The sequence below is a fragment of the Melozone crissalis genome, unplaced genomic scaffold, assembly GCF_028551555.1.
Source record: "Melozone crissalis strain CALT ecotype California unplaced genomic scaffold, PUWL_Pcris_2 ptg000023l_1, whole genome shotgun sequence".
In the NCBI taxonomy this organism is placed as follows: domain Eukaryota; kingdom Metazoa; phylum Chordata; class Aves; order Passeriformes; family Passerellidae; genus Melozone; species Melozone crissalis.
In genome coordinates, this window is record NW_026535801.1 from 13,294,165 (window position 1) to 13,311,867 (window position 17,703).

The 17,703-nt window shown below is 40.4% G+C and overlaps 1 protein-coding gene across 1 annotated transcript in view; it reads right to left on the reverse strand.

Annotated features, from left to right (window-relative positions):
• Positions 1–17,703, reverse strand: part of HECW2 (HECT, C2 and WW domain containing E3 ubiquitin protein ligase 2) — a 143,413-nt gene that overhangs the window by 31,937 nt on the left and 93,773 nt on the right. Inside the window, exons 8-15 of the mRNA XM_054277876.1 lie at positions 16,776–16,876; positions 14,861–16,204; positions 13,508–13,603; positions 10,986–11,136; positions 10,511–10,614; positions 7,282–7,406; positions 6,502–6,687; positions 2,015–2,149 (exon numbers count right to left, since the gene is read on the reverse strand). Of these exons, the coding sequence (XP_054133851.1) occupies positions 2,015–2,149; positions 6,502–6,687; positions 7,282–7,406; positions 10,511–10,614; positions 10,986–11,136; positions 13,508–13,603; positions 14,861–16,204; positions 16,776–16,876 (2,242 nt within the window). The remainder of the gene's footprint in view (positions 1–2,014; positions 2,150–6,501; positions 6,688–7,281; positions 7,407–10,510; positions 10,615–10,985; positions 11,137–13,507; positions 13,604–14,860; positions 16,205–16,775; positions 16,877–17,703) is intronic.

The window sequence follows — 17,703 nt, forward strand, 5'->3', positions numbered from 1 at the left end:
CTCTTTGTTTACTTCTCCATTTATCTGCCTACATGTAATGGTTAGCATTTGAACTGTACTCCCAAGCTTCAAAGATCTATAAAACATCTAACTGCAAAAGATCAAATAATTATAAAAGGTTGCTTTTGAATCCAATCTCTGAAATCACAAAGCAGCAAAAGTCCCAAGATATCTCCCAAGACCTTTTTGCTCTCTCATAATATTCTTTCAGAAAAATGTCGAATTATTTCCTGTTAGGCAATGTGCTGGAAAAGGAATGCCATTATTATTAGCTCCAGCTTCACACTGTAGTTCAGCTTTAGCTAGAAAGGCATTCCTTACACTGGTTCATGTTTGCTTTAGAGCATTTCTGTAAAAATTGGGTCAGTGGCTTCAAAACATCAAAGTTCATGGCAAGTTAAAGCCAACAAAAGTATTTTGATTTTTTTTTCATTAAATACTCATCTTTTGCAATAATGTACAGTTCCTTTATGCAACAGCTTAAAATAGGGAAAAAAATGTAAATATGCAATATGCAATACATAAGCCCTAAAGTGCAGAGGAAAAACTGGTGTTCAGGTTCATACATATGTAAAAAGAACATCATTGCATCATTAATACTAGAATGGTAATACTGTATGGAATTGCTATGCTTGAGATTCCTATCTGGAATTAATTCAAGTAACAATTGTAACAATATCAAGGAAACACTTCTACAATTGCATATAGAAACATGGTTAAAGAATTTCATGTATCTAGATGGAGTAACAAATTTTGACAGGCAAGCAGTACCATGTATATGAAATATATATGATCATTTGTTGTTGGATAAACTATACTTGTTTTGCAGCACTGACAACTTCAGAAGCATGGTTGGGACAAATACCTGTTTTAAGTGCAGAGCTACTGGATGCTGCTTAAAGAGAAGTAATTTGGGCAGATATTGGGTAAAATCAAGACAAAAAAAATTCTGCTGTGCTACAAATCAATAAAACAGAAATACTCGCTTTACCCTATTCAAGACCTAAAAAGCTATATGAAGGTATACAGCTTCTTGCCTTATACACAACATCACCAAACTGATGGAAAATGCTATTTAAAATCATTTGCAAAATATTCCTGACACTGGAGAGGAGCTGACTAAACCATGTTCACACAAGATGTGACACGATACGCAGCCAGTGCTGTGGCATCCACTGCAGCTCAGTGGAAGCCCTGTTAGAGAAGTGGCAGACAAGATTCATGTTTGCTCTGAAACAGAGGCCTGGCAGACCTTCATCTGCCACAAGACTGAGCTAAGAAAAGGATAAATCAGATAATTTCTCTTGCTGTTCTGAATTGTATTATGTTTAATTTCTGGCATGGAAGAGCCCTCTCCTAAAATGACAACCTACAGCCAACAGTATGGAAGTTTTTAAATAAAGTACAACTGAAGTCCAAGTCACTGCACATACACAAGGTTACAAGCATAAAGAAGTGACAACAACACTTTGGAGACTGCCAGTGAAAATGGCGCATGACAACATAACAACAAAATAGTGTTTTCCATGTACTTCTGATCAGAAAATAGAGATTAAATATATATTCAAAGGCATATAGCAGTCTGATAAAGGTTGTATGTGGTATGATTTTTTTACACTTCATGGGACACCTGCAGAACTAGATGTATAGTCATACATGCATCTTTTCCCCCCTGTTATTCTGCACAGTTATTTATGAACACACTTGGCAGACACCATGCTAGACAATGCACATTTTGTCAGTGAAAGACTGGATACAGGAACCAGTGATCTGTAATCAGATGCTCTCCTGTGGTTAAGTGGGCTTACTGCGAATTCAAAATAAGTAAAACTCATGTTTGACATTTTTCCTCTGAACTCCTACATGTTAAAAGCAACAACAGCTAGCAGGAAAAATAGTGAATCCTTACAGATGACTGGTGCACTGTTATGGAAGGATCATGCACACGGAATGCTGTGAAAGGGGATGGTGGTGCCCCCGAGGAGGAGGAGGAGGAGGCCCAGGCCGCACTCACCTCCCCAGCGCTGTGGCTGCGCTGCCGGGTCAGGTGCTGCCGATGGACCAGGGCGCTGGTGGGCCGGCTGCTCTGCAGGGGCAGCCGCGGGTCGATGAACGTTGTGGTGCGCGAGTTGTGGTCCACAAAGAAAGCCTGCAAAGGACACGCGAGACAGAACTCATCAACACTGTTTCATTCATTATGTCTGAGGTTAATGCCTATTGGGGATCCGGGTTTCATTCCATCAGGTGGGGCTGTGGAAAATCTGTTACTGTGGCTTCAACTGGAAAATCTGTTACTGTGGCTTGCGTTTCCCTTCTGCAAAAGGAGGACAATACCTTTCCATCCCACCCAAAGGGATGAATTGTTTAATGCCTTACATTGTTCCTGTCTCTAAAGTAATTTGAAATTCTCATCTGACAAGCATCAGAAGTGGGAAGCTTTATTATGACTGTCAAGAACAGAAGACTTGAATATTTCATAAAAGTAATCCGGGTGTATTCTCCTTTTCATTCCCTTATAAGCAGCTAAAAAGGCATCATTAAGTAGCAAACCCATTACCTTTTGTGAAGGATTTACCATATAATTATGAACACAATTGGCTGTATGTATGTCAAGTGTATGCTTGCATCCAGTGATGAACAGTGATTACAGACCAACAGAGATTTTTGCCGTATTTCTGCTACAATTATTCTAAGTTCATTGACCTTTTTCTTAAAATCAAAACAAAATGCAAAAAAACCCCTAAAGCACTTCCAGAACAAAAAAAAAGACCTCTGACAGTAAAAAAGAAAGGTCAACCAACAACACAAAGATGATGGCAACAAAAAAAATTAAATCAGGCAATTGATATGAACAACCACATACTGTCCAGTCAACCATTTGCTGAAAACAAGGTCACAGGGACATGCATCCTGGGAAATTAAAGCCTTTTACAATTCTACCCAATTTGAACCAAAAAGGTCTCTAAGCCCTGAAATTTATACTTTTTGTAGCACCAGTGTTGCACTTGGAAACCAGCACTGTTCTATTTCAACACACTCCATGTTTTCTGTCACAATACTGGAAACATGTGGAAGTGGCAAAAAAAATACCTCAGTTTTGAGCAGGAGAATTACAGGAAAGTGACATCTGGCTCGAGGAATCAAAAAATCTGGACCAGCAGAGTGGTGGTCAGGGACTGAAGGAGCCATTTCTGTGTTTGGCTACCAGTGAGGTACTTCAACCACAATTCCACAAACAATTTATTCCTGTGGTGTCAGCAAAAGCAACATTCTCATCTTTCCCTCTCCTGACCACTTGTTTCATCCCCTGTGTGCCCTTCCTGCCTTGTGCTGGCACAAGTGTTTGTGTAGCCATGCAGTGAACCCATCAGGGGCTCTGGTCCAGGCTAAAATTACTCTCTTTTTGTCCCTCTCCCTGCTGGCTCCTCTAACCTTGGTCAGCTCACCAGGGATGAGAGAAGAGGAGAGCAGAACCACTTTTCTGGCAGCAACACCAGCTTCTAGTATTCATGGAATCATTGTTTCAGATTGGGAAAGCCAGACCAGAGCAAATGCAATTCTTCTGACTGCTGTGAAGGTAGGCAGACAAACCAGTGTGTCATGCTACACAGCAAGTAAATGCCATTATGGACTGCAATGGGAGAAAATGTTCATACTTCCATTTCCCAAGGAAGGAGAAGCATATGGAGAGAGACCACAGTTGCAGAATCCTAAAAGTGCTCCAGAAAAGAGCACCAAGCCTCCTATAGCCACAACAGCAATCACCTGTACCTGTAGCTTGTGCCTACAAGGAAGGAATCCCATCACCTGAGCAGTAAGAACCCTGTTCTGACCATCTGACACAGTCACAGATATGTAAGTGAAACTGTTTCACAGTTCAAACACTGTAAAGTGTTTTGTTAAAGTGTCAATAAATGAAATTTTAATTGCTACATCTGAGCCTGATGTTTACCTTGCAAACAATGATGCCACCCTGCAGTGCAGGTATACAGATTAGAGAATACAAAACCAGTGAGAAAGAACAAAAACCATAATGAAATTTATATTTGGGGCCTGGAAGATGACTGGAAGAGACTGCTGGAACACAGCCAGTCTTTCTGAAATTTTTTCTCCTGATTGGTAAAGATCTACCTACTTTACTAGCACGTGGTTGGTTTGGGGTATTAAGCCCTTCTATCTGTTTTATCTAGTCTGTGTACATTTATAAGATGTAATGTACTTTCAGCAAAACACAGGTTGATTTCATGAAGTCAACACCATACTGTAAATTACTTATTAAAAAATCCTGATTCAATAAAGGAGGTAGTACCCTTAGAGCTGCACCACTCAGTTCTGAGCTAATGCAGCACTCTAGTATTGCATGCAGTGTTCCACAGCATTCTATTTAAATAACAACTCAGTTTAGACATGAAGATAAAGACAATCATATCTTATTAAATATGTATGGTTGCAGGCCAGCTCGTAGTAGCCTACTTTAAAATAAAGCATAAATTAGCACTTTGAAGCTTTGGTGAAGATAGCCATTGGAGCTTCAATGCTTTGGGCTAATCTAGACACTGGCACACAGCTCAAAATACACTGTGGTTCACAATCTCCTTTCAAAAAAATTCCTCTCATAACTCCTGCCTAGCTATAATCCATAAATCTACAATGCTTGGAGAGACTGACATAAAATAGGCAGTGCCAAAACTATATTTAGCCCACTAAATGAATGGTTGCCCTAGTTATTCTTCCAGTTAATATCTGTGAAGCTTGCTAAAATACCTTTTCTTTCCATTGAAGACTTCAGTAATCAATTATTGTGATTTCTTTAATTGTAGAGAGAAAAACCAAAAATGTGCTCTAATAGATTCCTATGTATTTGCACATCTTGCAGAGATCTAATTAAAAAGCACAAAGACTTGCATCTGAATAAATATGGACATGTGCTTACACACACTGCACAAATGCATTATCTGTACAACGTCTGTGTGTATGCACACGGGCACTGCAAGGCACAGCCTCAAAGCTCAGCTCAGGGACCTATTAAGCCTGTATAATGCTTCCTGCTACCACATTTTCCAATGGCATTATGCCTCCCTGTGGTCAGTGACTGATGAAGGATCATCTGTAATGCCCATTAGAAACTACACTGTAGTCACACCAGATGTTTTATGGTATTATCTCCTGCACGGGCTACACAGAGGAGCCAGAGGAGCTGGGCTTTGCTGTGCAGCTCTGTGGGGAGTTCAGAGGTGGGCAGTCCCCAGCTGACCTTGGAAAACAGCCCACAAAGAGGACAGGCACACATTGCCACAGGGGAATGAAAACACCACTATTCAGCATTGCACCAGAGCCAGAACCATCACTGTGCCTCGTGAGCAAGAGCACCAAGCTCTCACTGATATACTTGAAAAAATAAAGGAAAATCTCTTCTCAGCAGGGAAGAGTACTTAAGGAAAGGAAACATAATTATATATTGTGTTATGACTAAGTTCTACTCCTTTCTCTTTAGGTTTATGCTTTAATAAAGGCAGGTCCAGTTTCAGTTTGGTCTCCCCAAGCACTGGTCTTGCCATGTGCTGGCCATGGTCTCTCGAGTGCTAAATAGGCACTTGTGACACAGACAATTCAATATGATGAAAATGAGCAATACTAAGACTAATTCAAAGTGAAGAAATCCCAGTAAGAATTTATTCCATGCTTCCTCTTCTTGATTAATATTGTGGTAGCATTGTTGTTACCAAATACTAACCCAGAAATCCAAAGGTCTAATTTTCTCTATGGAGCACATATTAAAGAAAATTGAAAATTGCCCCATTCTTCAGGAGAAAACTGGCCTCTGAAGAACTTAATGGAACAAAAATTACTTAAAACAGAAAACAGTGAGGCAAAGAACAATGTTTGTAGAATTTCACATTCCTAATTGTGTGTCTAATGAAAAAACAAAGTGCTTTTCAGAGATAAAAAATCTAGGAAAGAACCCTCAGGTATTTTTACCCTTTAGTTTAGAATTGTCTAGTCTTTCCAAGCATCAAGATCATTATTTATAGGGACTCTCACAGCTAACCACATTGAGAATGATGAATGTAAGAACCAAGTAGCTAAATATGCCAATAATCCTAATAAACTGATAAGCCTTATCACTTCCTCACATGCTAATCACAGTCCATTTTTAATCCTCTCGTTTTCTGCACAAAATATAACATTCCAGATACTGAGGATGTACTAGCTTAAAGTTACATTAAAACTTACATTACAACTGTAAAAGCGATATCAAAGTATTTCTTTAGGAAATTGAAAATTGATACCTGTTTAAAAAAAATCATTGAGATTTACATTTAAGATCTCTAATACCTCTTAAGGAAACCTACTCCATTACCATCTCTTTCCTTCAAAGCAAAACACAAGCACCAGAGTGATCCTCCTGGGAGCTGTCCCAGACCATCCTTTTTATTCAAGTACATCCATCTGATCTCAGAAACTGATGAACACAAGGCCTTCTCAGGCCTGTGGAGTTACCTTGCCCTGATGGTCGTGTTTCATCTCCCAGCCCCTGGGCAGCTCCAGCTGTTTGTTGGCAAACATGTTGAGGAAGCCCACCAGATCCCGGTTGTGCTGGTAGCGCTCGAAGTGGTGGGTGTCGCGCCGGACTTTGGTGATCATGTGCTTCAGACACGTGTTGTTTGTAAACATGCGGTAGGCACTCTGGAAAACACAAACAGCAAGGGCTCTTCAAAGGGGAAACTGCTCTGGCCACCAAAGACAGCCCTGTTCATTGTAAGTGGGCCTGCAGAAGGAAAGCTACTCCTCCAATTGCTTCTCCTTCCACTCTAAATCCCATTACACAAAGAAACACTGTGTAATGGGAACCTATGCAAAAGAAGCACTGAAGAACATACAAAGAAAATATATATATTAATATGGTTTTTTGTTCAGTGTGACCTCTAAAATACTTTGCTATAAACAAGGCAATCTTGGGGAAACAAATGTTGCCATTAAGCAGCAAGGTCTTTCTCAGAATTGTGTCTCGCCCTGTGCAAAGCACAGTAAGAAAGCTATTGCTTCTGTAAACAAATAATTTTCTATCATAAAAACGATGAAGAATCAAGTGGAAAATAAAAATTGCTATCATGCAGAGCTATGATGGCCCTGATAGCCCAATAATTTCAGGGGATAATGATGAGTGAATCTAGCCTCCCTATGTACTACCAATATCTTATCATCAAACACTGAGCAGTGTTTTTGTACACAAAACAACTGCATTTATTAAAGCCTTTGAGCTGTAGCCACCATACTCACAGGGTTAGAATGCAGCACTGTAAAGAACTCTGGGCTGATAAGGAATTTCACAGGGGGAGACTGGAGCAATAACGTAAGTCTGGATCTGGAGGTAGAGTGAGGCAGCACATTCTCTCTTCGAAAATCTAAGAGCAAAGTAAATGTCAAAGATTTCCAGCAGTTATTACCAAAGCATCCCTGCAAACAACTATATTGATGTGAATAACACAAGCAAGGAAAGCATTAAGTAGACAACTATTGCAGATTTACTGAGGATTGTCCACATAAGTGTACCCAAATTTCTTCTAACATAGCACTGAAGTTTCTGAAAATATTACAATCTTAGTTTAGTAACATTTACCTGTTGTTTTTGTAAACAACAATTAAAAAAAAAAAAAACCACGTTCCATTATTTGGGTTACCAGTTTGTGCTTCTATATAAGATGCAACGAAGTCCCCTGGGCATGTCTGCACTGCTATGTTGTATGCAGGTAAGTTATTTTTTTAAAGCTAACTAATGGATACAAAAGTCATTGTATAATTATAAATATTTCATTCCTTCTTAAAAAACAAACAATAAATCTGCCATTACCACAGTTCCAGTCTTGATACAGTATTGAAACAGCTTATGTAAGTAAGAAGCAGGTTGCCAAGGAAGTACCTTTCAAGTTTCAACTTCCAATAAACATTTGTGTCTTCTCCTAGCAACTACAGAAGTGCCCTGATTTTTTCTTCATTACCAGGAAGGAAGTGAAAAAATATTGAGTGTTGTTTGCTAAAATGTGAACACTGCTGCCCCCAATTCTCTTTGAAGACATTTGGAAGTGTATTTTTAATGTAAATGAAAAACTGCAAGTTTAGATCTGGTCTTCAGTGATACTACACTATAATGTGTGCTGCCATCTACATTACAATTTCTTATCTTTTTACACGTTTCAGTATGTGCACTCTTCTCCATCAAATGAATATTAATCATGTAGACCACAGTTGTCACAGATAGAAAAGATCATACACACAAGCAGAGCAAGGAGAAAGGTAGTGAATGAGACTCAAAAGTGAGGGAAAAGTAACAAGAAATAACAAAAGAAAAGGAAAATAACAAAGGTAAGATTCTAAGTAAAGGGAATGGAGAAAATAAAATAAACACACTAAAGGAAACCAGGAAGTGTGAGGGAAACTGGTAAAATAAATAAACAAGAGGGTTTTTAGAAACACTACTTAAACAATAGACCTCAAGCTGTCCCACATGGAACACATCACGAGCAGGGCAAAGGCAGAGTGCCACAAAGGCTCCTGAAGCTGTGCCTGAATACTTGGGCTGGGAGTGTCTTGCAGACACTCACTGAAGTTTTATGTGAACTCTGTACTGGTACAAAACTTGGGTGTACACCAGGCAACTCTCACACCCTGGAAGATGCTGTGACATGCAGCAGGTAATTCCTCTGTCATCATCTGGTCAATCTGGAAACCAGAATGGGTCACCAGGTGGGTTTTTATTGCAGTTTGAGGCTTATGAATTTGGTTTATGAGAAGTTTATTCAGCTGAATTTGCTGGTTAGGGTTTGGCCTGAATTTGCTTAACTTGTGTACAGCACTAACCATCTGGCTGTACGTGCACAAAGCTAGAAAAGGAAACAGCTACAACAGAAGTGTAGAAGTGTACAAGTAATAAAAGGGAACACTTGGGTAAATCTCAAGTTTTACAATGACTTGAAACTCAAAAAAGGGTGACACTGCTTGCTTATCAGATTAATTTAGGAGAGACTTTTAAAAGAGTACATCAAGAGCATCTAGACACCAAACCAAAGCACAGGACCACCACAGAGCTGTGCAAGGGACTGGATGGGTAAAAAACTTTACCAACATGTTAGTAAATTTTTAGTAGGAAGATGACCAAGGAGAGAACTGCTTAGTGAAAAGAAAAAAAGTAATGATGTTCAGAACCCTAAACAAAAGGTATTTCTTCCTATCTTCATTCCAAAGGTTAACACTGGACAGACTATCAGAAGAATGAAAAAATGGAGGTGAGAGAGAGCAGGTTAAAGATCAGGGTGCAAATTTAAGGTTTTCAAAGCCTTTAGGTCAGATGGCACGCACTTCAACAGTTAGGAAATAAGGTGGAGCAATCACTGAGACACTGGTGGCTCTTTCAGAGGTCTGAAGGAGTTCTCAGAAGGAAGGGGATAATGCTGTTATAGTCCACCAAGATGTTTTACTAAGATCTCTCTGGCTCTGGTCCTACTCATTATTTCTACTAATGGCTGGATAGGGAAGAAAAAATTTGTTCCAATTAGGAGATTCTGCAGTACTTGGACAGCAGAATGGACAAGATTCAAAACCACAGGGGCACATTAGAAAAGTACACAGATCTGTGTGCAGGTAGGGATAATCAACTCACAAAGACCAATGAAAACAGACATTTGTGCCAAAGTTCTGCACACAAGGCTCAGGACTTGATTTTAGCAGATCAAAGACTGAACACTAGTTAGTGTGAAACCATTAAAAAGAAAGTAAATAAACAAACAAAAACCAAGCCAAAACAAACAAAACCTTCTGCAGTAATGTACAAGGAGTGTTTTATGTAAGACACTTCCACAATCTCTTCAGTAGAGAGAGTCATAGCTTTATTTGATTTTCTGAAATATTCCTCAGAAGCTGAAGACCAACTCAAGACAATCCTGAGCTGGCCAAAAAACTAATTTGAGACCTAAACCCAGAAGTCACGAGGAAAGACTAGGAAGCAATGGATTTAAGGGTATAAGAAGAATAAAGTGTAGACTGTCTAAAAAAGTTAAAGAATGTCCCTCAAGTGGAGAATATAAGAACTCATGAGACAGCATTTGGCAAGCATGGCCTAGGAATAGCTCATCCAATTTATCTAGAGATGTAGCCAATGTCTGAAGCCCCCTCTAGTTCTACATTCTACTATTTCAAACTGCAATAGCAGTCGAAATATTTGTAAGCCAGATCACGCAATTTTGTATTTTTTTCACTGCAAGTGTCCTGCTCTCTAAACCAGTCTGGTACTGACAGAAAAGTGCTCTGAATCTCACAATCTTCTCTTCAGCATATTGAGCAGGCTGAGTCATAACCTTCAAAATTAGACAGAATTGAAAACAAATGTCTTCATTTTCACACAGACTTTCAGCAGAAGAAGTTAGGGTTTGCCTTAAGTACTCTCATTAAATCATCTGTGAGATAAGTGCTCCCTTGTTTGGAGACTAGGTAAAAAATGAATTTTTTTTTTAACCTGAATTAGAATGGTGAAATTCAGCTTCCTCTGCAGCTCCATCCACGGCATTTGTGTGCTCTTCAGGCCTGTCATTTGTCATTGTTCTTCGGATGCTCTGGTACCTAGGGATGGAAAACTGGACTTTACATATAGTATATGGTAACTATGATCCAATTCTGGCTCCGAGGGAGCCTGCCCATATTTTCTGCCATACAGGTTAATATATACTGACCTCTAATTTCTGCATTAATAGTCTTTTGAATTTTTGACAACCATCATCAGATGTATTATTTTTGGTCAGATAGCTTAAGATCACAGATGGAGCACAAGTCCTGGAAGCTCACATGTAAACTAAAAGCAACAGCCCCACAAAAATAACCACCTAAGGCCAGCAGTGGGAGCAGCTGTGGCCTTGTCTCCATGCTCAGCCTTGCAATGGTGAATGCAGTTGAGCAAGCACACAAAGTTCACAAGCACCAAGGGCAACTCTCACCGGCGATTGAGCTGCTCCATCTGCTGTATGGAGTTGGATCTCTGCAGGATCTGTGGGGCTGGGGGAGCTGTGGGGCGCTGCCATGTTGTTGTCCTGTTCACGTGGTCCACGTAAAAAATCCGCCCGTGGCTGTCAATTCGAGCCTCCCAGTCTAAGGAGCAATAAAATACTGTAAACTATGGAGGGCTTGGGACTTATTTGTTGCTTTGTTTGAGCTCTGTCACTTTTATAACCCCACGTATTGTCTCTATAATAATAACTTCTACTACAACATAGACATATGCATATGTATATAAAAAACACACATCTATACAGAAACAGACATGTCTGATTCTTAGACACCTGCAGCTACAGAAAACGCGCAAACCATTTAGTATATCAGTTGAAAAACAGTTTTTGAGAGCCCAGCAGGTGTCTAGATGAGACTGTCTATATTGCAAGTCTAAGTGGAAGTAGTATCTGCTGACAAAATAAAAACACTCAAGTTTTAAAACCAGAGTTTGTAAACAAAATATTCCAGGAAGAACAGAATTGTTCACTGGGGGAAAAAAAAAACCAAACAAAAAACCCCCAAAAATCCCTCAAATAGTTCACATTTGTGAATTCATTATCCTGCTAAATTGTCAAGCCCTAAACCACTGTACAGTAAGTTGGGATTTTTCTTGTCATGTTTATGCCCAATTCTGACACTGTCACCATTTCTGTAACATGCTCTTGCAGAAGAAAACCATTTTTTCCTGCACTTAATTTAAAATATAAAAGTTAAAACACTTGGGCAATGGCTTCCAAAGTAAAACATCTGCATCACTGTTGTGATGGACAAGGCTGTCCTCTGTTGTGTTCCTAAATGAGGCTATATTCCATCAAATCACTGTTAGTCAAATGTGTTACAAACAGCTTGCTGAACTGTCATTCATCAATGTTTCATGGTCAAGCTTTATTAATTTTTTCCTCAGCAATGTCGGAACTGGAGCATATTGTTGCACATTAGAGGCAGAAATAAAAGATCAGTATTTAAATTCTTTCTCTTGTTCTTTAATTTGACCTAACACAAGACTGAAAGAATGACACATATTTTTCGTTGTTACTTTCAAATGTTGATGAAACAACAAATTTAATATAATCCAAATTAAAAAGAAATTACAGTTTACAGCTCAAAATACTATTGTTAATATTTTCCTTAATTTTTCAGCATTAAAATATGAAACCTGTCACACATCTGAAAGCAGAGCTTTGGAGAAAAAACTGAATCTAGGTAATGATTAGTAGATTTTATTCATATTAGCAAATGATTTATTTACACTGGGATTGTATTGGCCTTTGACTGTAAAGGGGTGATGTGTACATGCATAATGACATGCATGATCTGTGCAGAAATCCAGCACACGACAGAAATGTTAACATAACTACACAGTCAAAGTTTGTTCCACAAACATTTCAGCAGTTTTTGCAGTAAGTTATTGTAGTGTATAGTTTTCTTCTGAAACCACAGAACTGGACCAGCTATTTCTGTGCATTTCTGAAATATCTGTCTCCCAGACACAGGTTTGTAAAATGTAGAACTGGTATAATAGGGTGGCAGTTAGTTAACTTGAAGATCTGCACACAGTATTAATCTGATTATAACAGAACCAGCAGGCTGCACAACCATATCATCATCCTGGCTTTGCACACACAGTTCTATCTGTGTTCTGTTATCAGGCTCCTTCCAGTTACTTGCTCCAATTACAGAGCAAACACAGTCGCATACCATACTGGGAAATAGGGATCTGTTCATTTTACACTAAATATCTTAATTCCTGACTCCTTTAAAGTAACAGAGCTTTGCCACAGACTTCAGTGGGTCTGAATTTCCTTTTTTTTTCATATTTGGTTTAAAGCTATGTTTGCCTATCAGCTGTGTACCTTTTTTTTTTTGGGGGGGGGGTGGTGTCCTTTCTTTGAATACATAATACTGAATAGATTTTCATTTCTCTAAGTTTAAGCACATGAATAAGTTCAATAATTGATAGCAATGTATTTTTCACATACATTAGAGAAATTACAATTCATTTGTTCATTAAAGTTCATCTAACTGTTGCTTAATGTCCAGGTTTATTTTAATATAAAATCTTCACTCTGCCTCAAAAAATGCAAGGAAACACAGACACCTGCAAGTTAATCTGCAGATATGAAAGATGTTGCATATTCCTTTGTAAATCATTACCACACAAGCAGTATTCAGAGATTTCAGAGTGTTTGGCAGCTCACAGTGCCTCACAGGCACCATCACCTCATCTCCCTGGCCCTGTGCAGTGCACACAGGAAAGGCAGCACTGTCTCTGCAAGAGTGACACTCAGCAAGTCTGTGTGCCCAGGTGTAATTATCACAGCAACAACACCGAACCCTGCCATCATCACTCTTCACTTCCAACTCCTCAGCTGTTCATTCTCAGTTCTCACATTCAAAAAGGAAATGTAATGAACTCTCAGTAATGAGCCACAGGCAGCTTATGCCCCAATTAAAGGATGGAGAAGCTCACTTGGTGGCAGAGCTTCATCCACTCTCTGGTAGCGGCTAACGTCCTGACGCACCGAAGGCAGGGACCTCAAGGGCTGGTGGCCATTGGCTGGAGAACCTGGAACCAAAACACAAACAAATTTCTTTTTTCAGTCAATGTGAGGAAGCCCTACAGTTACCTCTAAACTGAGAGAGCAGTGTTAAAGCTTCTGCAGGACTATGATATTTCAGGATATATCTAACAGTCATCTTTTCTTGGGGTCAAAATAAATTATGCTGACAGGTCTAGGCAAGTGATTCCTCTGGGATGTCCTGGTCCTGGAAACATCACCTCTGGGATGTGCTGCATCCATCTGTGAGCAGCCAAAGTCAGGGCATGGAAACAACTTGTGCCTGAGCCATATCCCAGGACAAAGCTCCACCTGCCCCCAGAAACCTTAAGAGTGGGAGCTGGAGCTGTCCACTGTCCTTCCTTGCTGCAGCCAAACTGATCTGCAAAACATGATGCAACATGACACCTAATAAAGAGCATCCCAAATGTCTAGAAAATGCTGTAAAATATTGACAGTATTTGAAATGAACACCAAAATTATTATTTCCAGTCAACAACATGTTTATGAAGGGAGGAAATTTTTGCTTATATATAGCTCTTGGTATGTTATGAAAAAGATGCATTTGGAAACCCACTTGATTGGATATACTTCAGTCCCTGAAGAAACTGAACAGATTCCATTATTAAAGTTGCTTAGAAACAATTCATTAGGGACACATTTCTACTTTCAGCAATTTTAGTGAGACAGAAAATTCTCTAATGTTAAAATAATTTAAAAATCGATAAGAGTTTTACAGTGTTAACTTAGGTAACACATTTCTCTCCTCCCAAGGTTCCAGTGTGCTAGGATCCATCTGTACAGAGAAGGAACTGGGAAAAAGGAAATAGAGAGCCTGAAGTGTACAAAATATTACTATTTTTTCTTTTCCCTTTCTTTTGATTACCCTTATGTTTTAATGCTAATATAAAAAATCCAACAGAAAAGAGTGCAATATAAATTCTATTTTGCATTTCATACTTTTTGGGGGAGTTTTGTCCCTCATTACCATATTCATTAGTGAGCAGGGTAATATTGTGGAATTCCTTCCTCCTCCTCACTACTCTCTCAAGAATTAAAATACATCCAATTTTAAAGTAAACACATTTTGGATATTTCACATTTGGATTTTTCATTAAATCAAAAACCTCCAAAAGTGTCTTGAAGAAAGAAATAAATTCAAAGGAACAAAAAAAAAATCTTGAAAGATAGAAAATTGAGAATTTAAGGATCTTGTTTTCAGGTGCAGTAAGGTCACTCCAGAAAGTGCCTCCTGCAGTTGTTACCTCCAGTAGCTCCTTCAAGCTGTGCTGTGGCACCCTCACAAGCTGCCTGCGCTCCCTCAATTTCTTCATCCTGAGACTGGCTCTGGGCAGCTGCTGCCTGCAGGCTTCTTCTTCTTTGCCAGATTTCTTCTGCTTCCTCTTGGTCCTGCAGTTCACCTGCCTCAGCCTCCTGCGCCTCCTCCTGAGGTAACTGCACCGCAGGCAGAGAACCAGCAGCGCCCGCAGGCTCCTGCGCTTCGGCACCCGGCTCCGCCGCAGCTGCCCCGGGGGCACAGGCTCCCTCCTCCTCCTCCTCCTCCTGTGGGGAGAAGGCCGGGGTCTCGGGAAACCTGGCGCTCTCGCAGGAGGAGCAGCGCATCTCCACGGAGGAGCGCCGCACGGTCGCGCTCTCGTTGCAGGAGCTGTCGGCACCCTCGGCGTCGCTCTCCCCCTCGGGCCGGGTGCTGGCCTCGCTGACGCTCTCGGTGCGAGCGGGGTCGCTCTGCTCCGTCTCCGACGACAGCTGCGAAGGCTCCGAGCCTTGGTCAATGGACTCCGTCTCGCTGACGCCCCTTCTGCTCCCACCTGCGGCCTCAGCAGCTCCCGGGTCCGCGCTGCCGGGAGGCTGCTCTGCCTCTGCAGGGGCAGGGGACTCGCTGCCAGCCTGCTCCGCTGCGGCCTCAACCTGGGAGCCCTGCAGGGTCTCACCTCCTTCCTCCGGAGGTGGAAGCTCTGGGAGAGAGTCTTGCTGGTCATCAACTGATGGCAAAGGAGCATCAGAGGCTGAAACCCTTTCACTCTCTGCAGGCCCCGACATTACCTGATCTGATGAGGAACTTACTTCATTTCTTTCAACATTTCTGGTAGCACCATTAAGCATTACTAAGCCACCATCATCTTCCAAAGAAGATGGAAAACCCAGGTCTTGATGCAGCTCGTGCTCCTCTTCATCTGAGTCAATGTGAAGCATAGCATTAAGTCTCGTGTCAGTAGGGAAGCTACTCCTCAGTTTTGGGGAGGCTCCTCGTGGACGGTCACCACAGGCAGATGTCCCTGGCCTGGGATGGTTATTGTGTTCTATTGCATCGAGATAGTCATTTAGTGAGTCCTGGCGGCCTCTGGGAGGGGATGATCTTGAACCACCAGAGGTCAGCTCATCCTGGTCTGTCTCCAGAGTCCTACTAGTCCTTAAAGAATGTCTCAGGATTGTGTCTCCAGAAGATTCCTCAAAGACTGGGCCGTTGGAACACACCGTGGATGTATCGTGATGTCCTGCTGGCATGTCCTCATCATCAGAGGGGCTCCCCAAGTCTCCATTTACGGAGTTGGTTCCTAGCAAAGTCCCAACTGTTTCTGGTGAAGCATCTGCAGAGACAGAAAGACTGTAGGTGAAACACAGAGCAGCAAGAACACACAGTTCATTCTACTTAAATTATATAAAAATACACATCCTTGAAGATGCTTGCTAACTTCAATCAGAAAACTAAGGGAAGAAACTTCAGTCAAAGTAACAGAGGCATCTACAGTGTTGGAACAGCAGTTACAGAATTTTCTCTGTATAAGTCTGTATACTGTTTTGTATAATATAGAAAAATTAAGTGGTGTACATTATGACTTTAAAGATTCCCATTTTCCCTTCAAAAGACAGAGCACTGCCAAGCATACAATGAGAACCACAAGCAGATTCATTCAGAATCTATCCAAGAAAATCAAAAACAATATGCTAAGTGTTGGTGGTTCTTGAACTGCCATGTCCAAGGCAGTACGTGCCATATCTAAATTTTTAATCCCAATAGAAAAAATCTGTAGTGGGGGGACCATACACAAATGAGAAAGCATATTATGTCCTCAACAACAGAAAAGCACAGACACAGAAATACAGAGAAACTCCTTCCATACAACTATCTGGAGATCCAGATCATTGACAAATTCTCACCTTCGTGAACAGAAGATGTGATTTCCACTTTGAATTGGAGATACCCACTAACATGATCGGCAGGGAGCCTTCTGCCAAGATTATAGCTGACAACCTGGTCTCTGCAAAATCAAAAATATTGGGTTTTTAAAATTTTTGCTGGCCTCATGTTTTCAGTATTTAATTCCTATTATGGTATTAAAATCGGCCACATACTCCAGTTTGCATGGAAAAGAACAAACACTAACAGCGGTGTAAAATACCTTTTGTTAACAGATAAAGCAGCCTAAAAAACTATGTTTGATCAATTCCAAATACAGATTGTGCCCCACCAATTCTTATAGATCCCTAAATATCTTAAGTTCTAAAGCAATCAAATTGCAAAGGTCTCTCTCTAGGCTAACCTCCTCCTATCCCAAACGCAGTGTATAATTAACAAAACCTTTCTGCCCCCTTGTGGTTTTTACTATGTACAAAAGTCACAAATAGTTACTTCATAATTTTTCACACTCAACAAAGCACTTCTACGTTCTGATTTAGTAAAGCTATTAATGCTTGAATTTATCCTTAAATACGTTCTTAAGAGTTACTGAATTCAGCAGGGCTCAGACTAGGTTAGACATTTGTATCAGTTTGACACTTTGGATCAGATCCCAGGCTGTACATTTTTATTTAGGCACAGCCAGAATTCACAGCTCCAGCTCCCCTCAGCACAGCTGAGACAGCTGAAGGAAGAAGAGGGAGCTACTAAAGACCTCCACAGGAAATTATTGTTATTTATGCAAATAACTTGATACTGGTATAAGCACCTCTCTTTTACTGAGAGCACTCCTACTGCAAAATAAAACAAATTAAGTTATTACTGAAATAAGCTGCAGCAGTTTGCATGAACTTTTAGGGGAAAAAAATAGCCCTGAGTGGACAAGCAGCCTCCCCCCTCCATAATGCT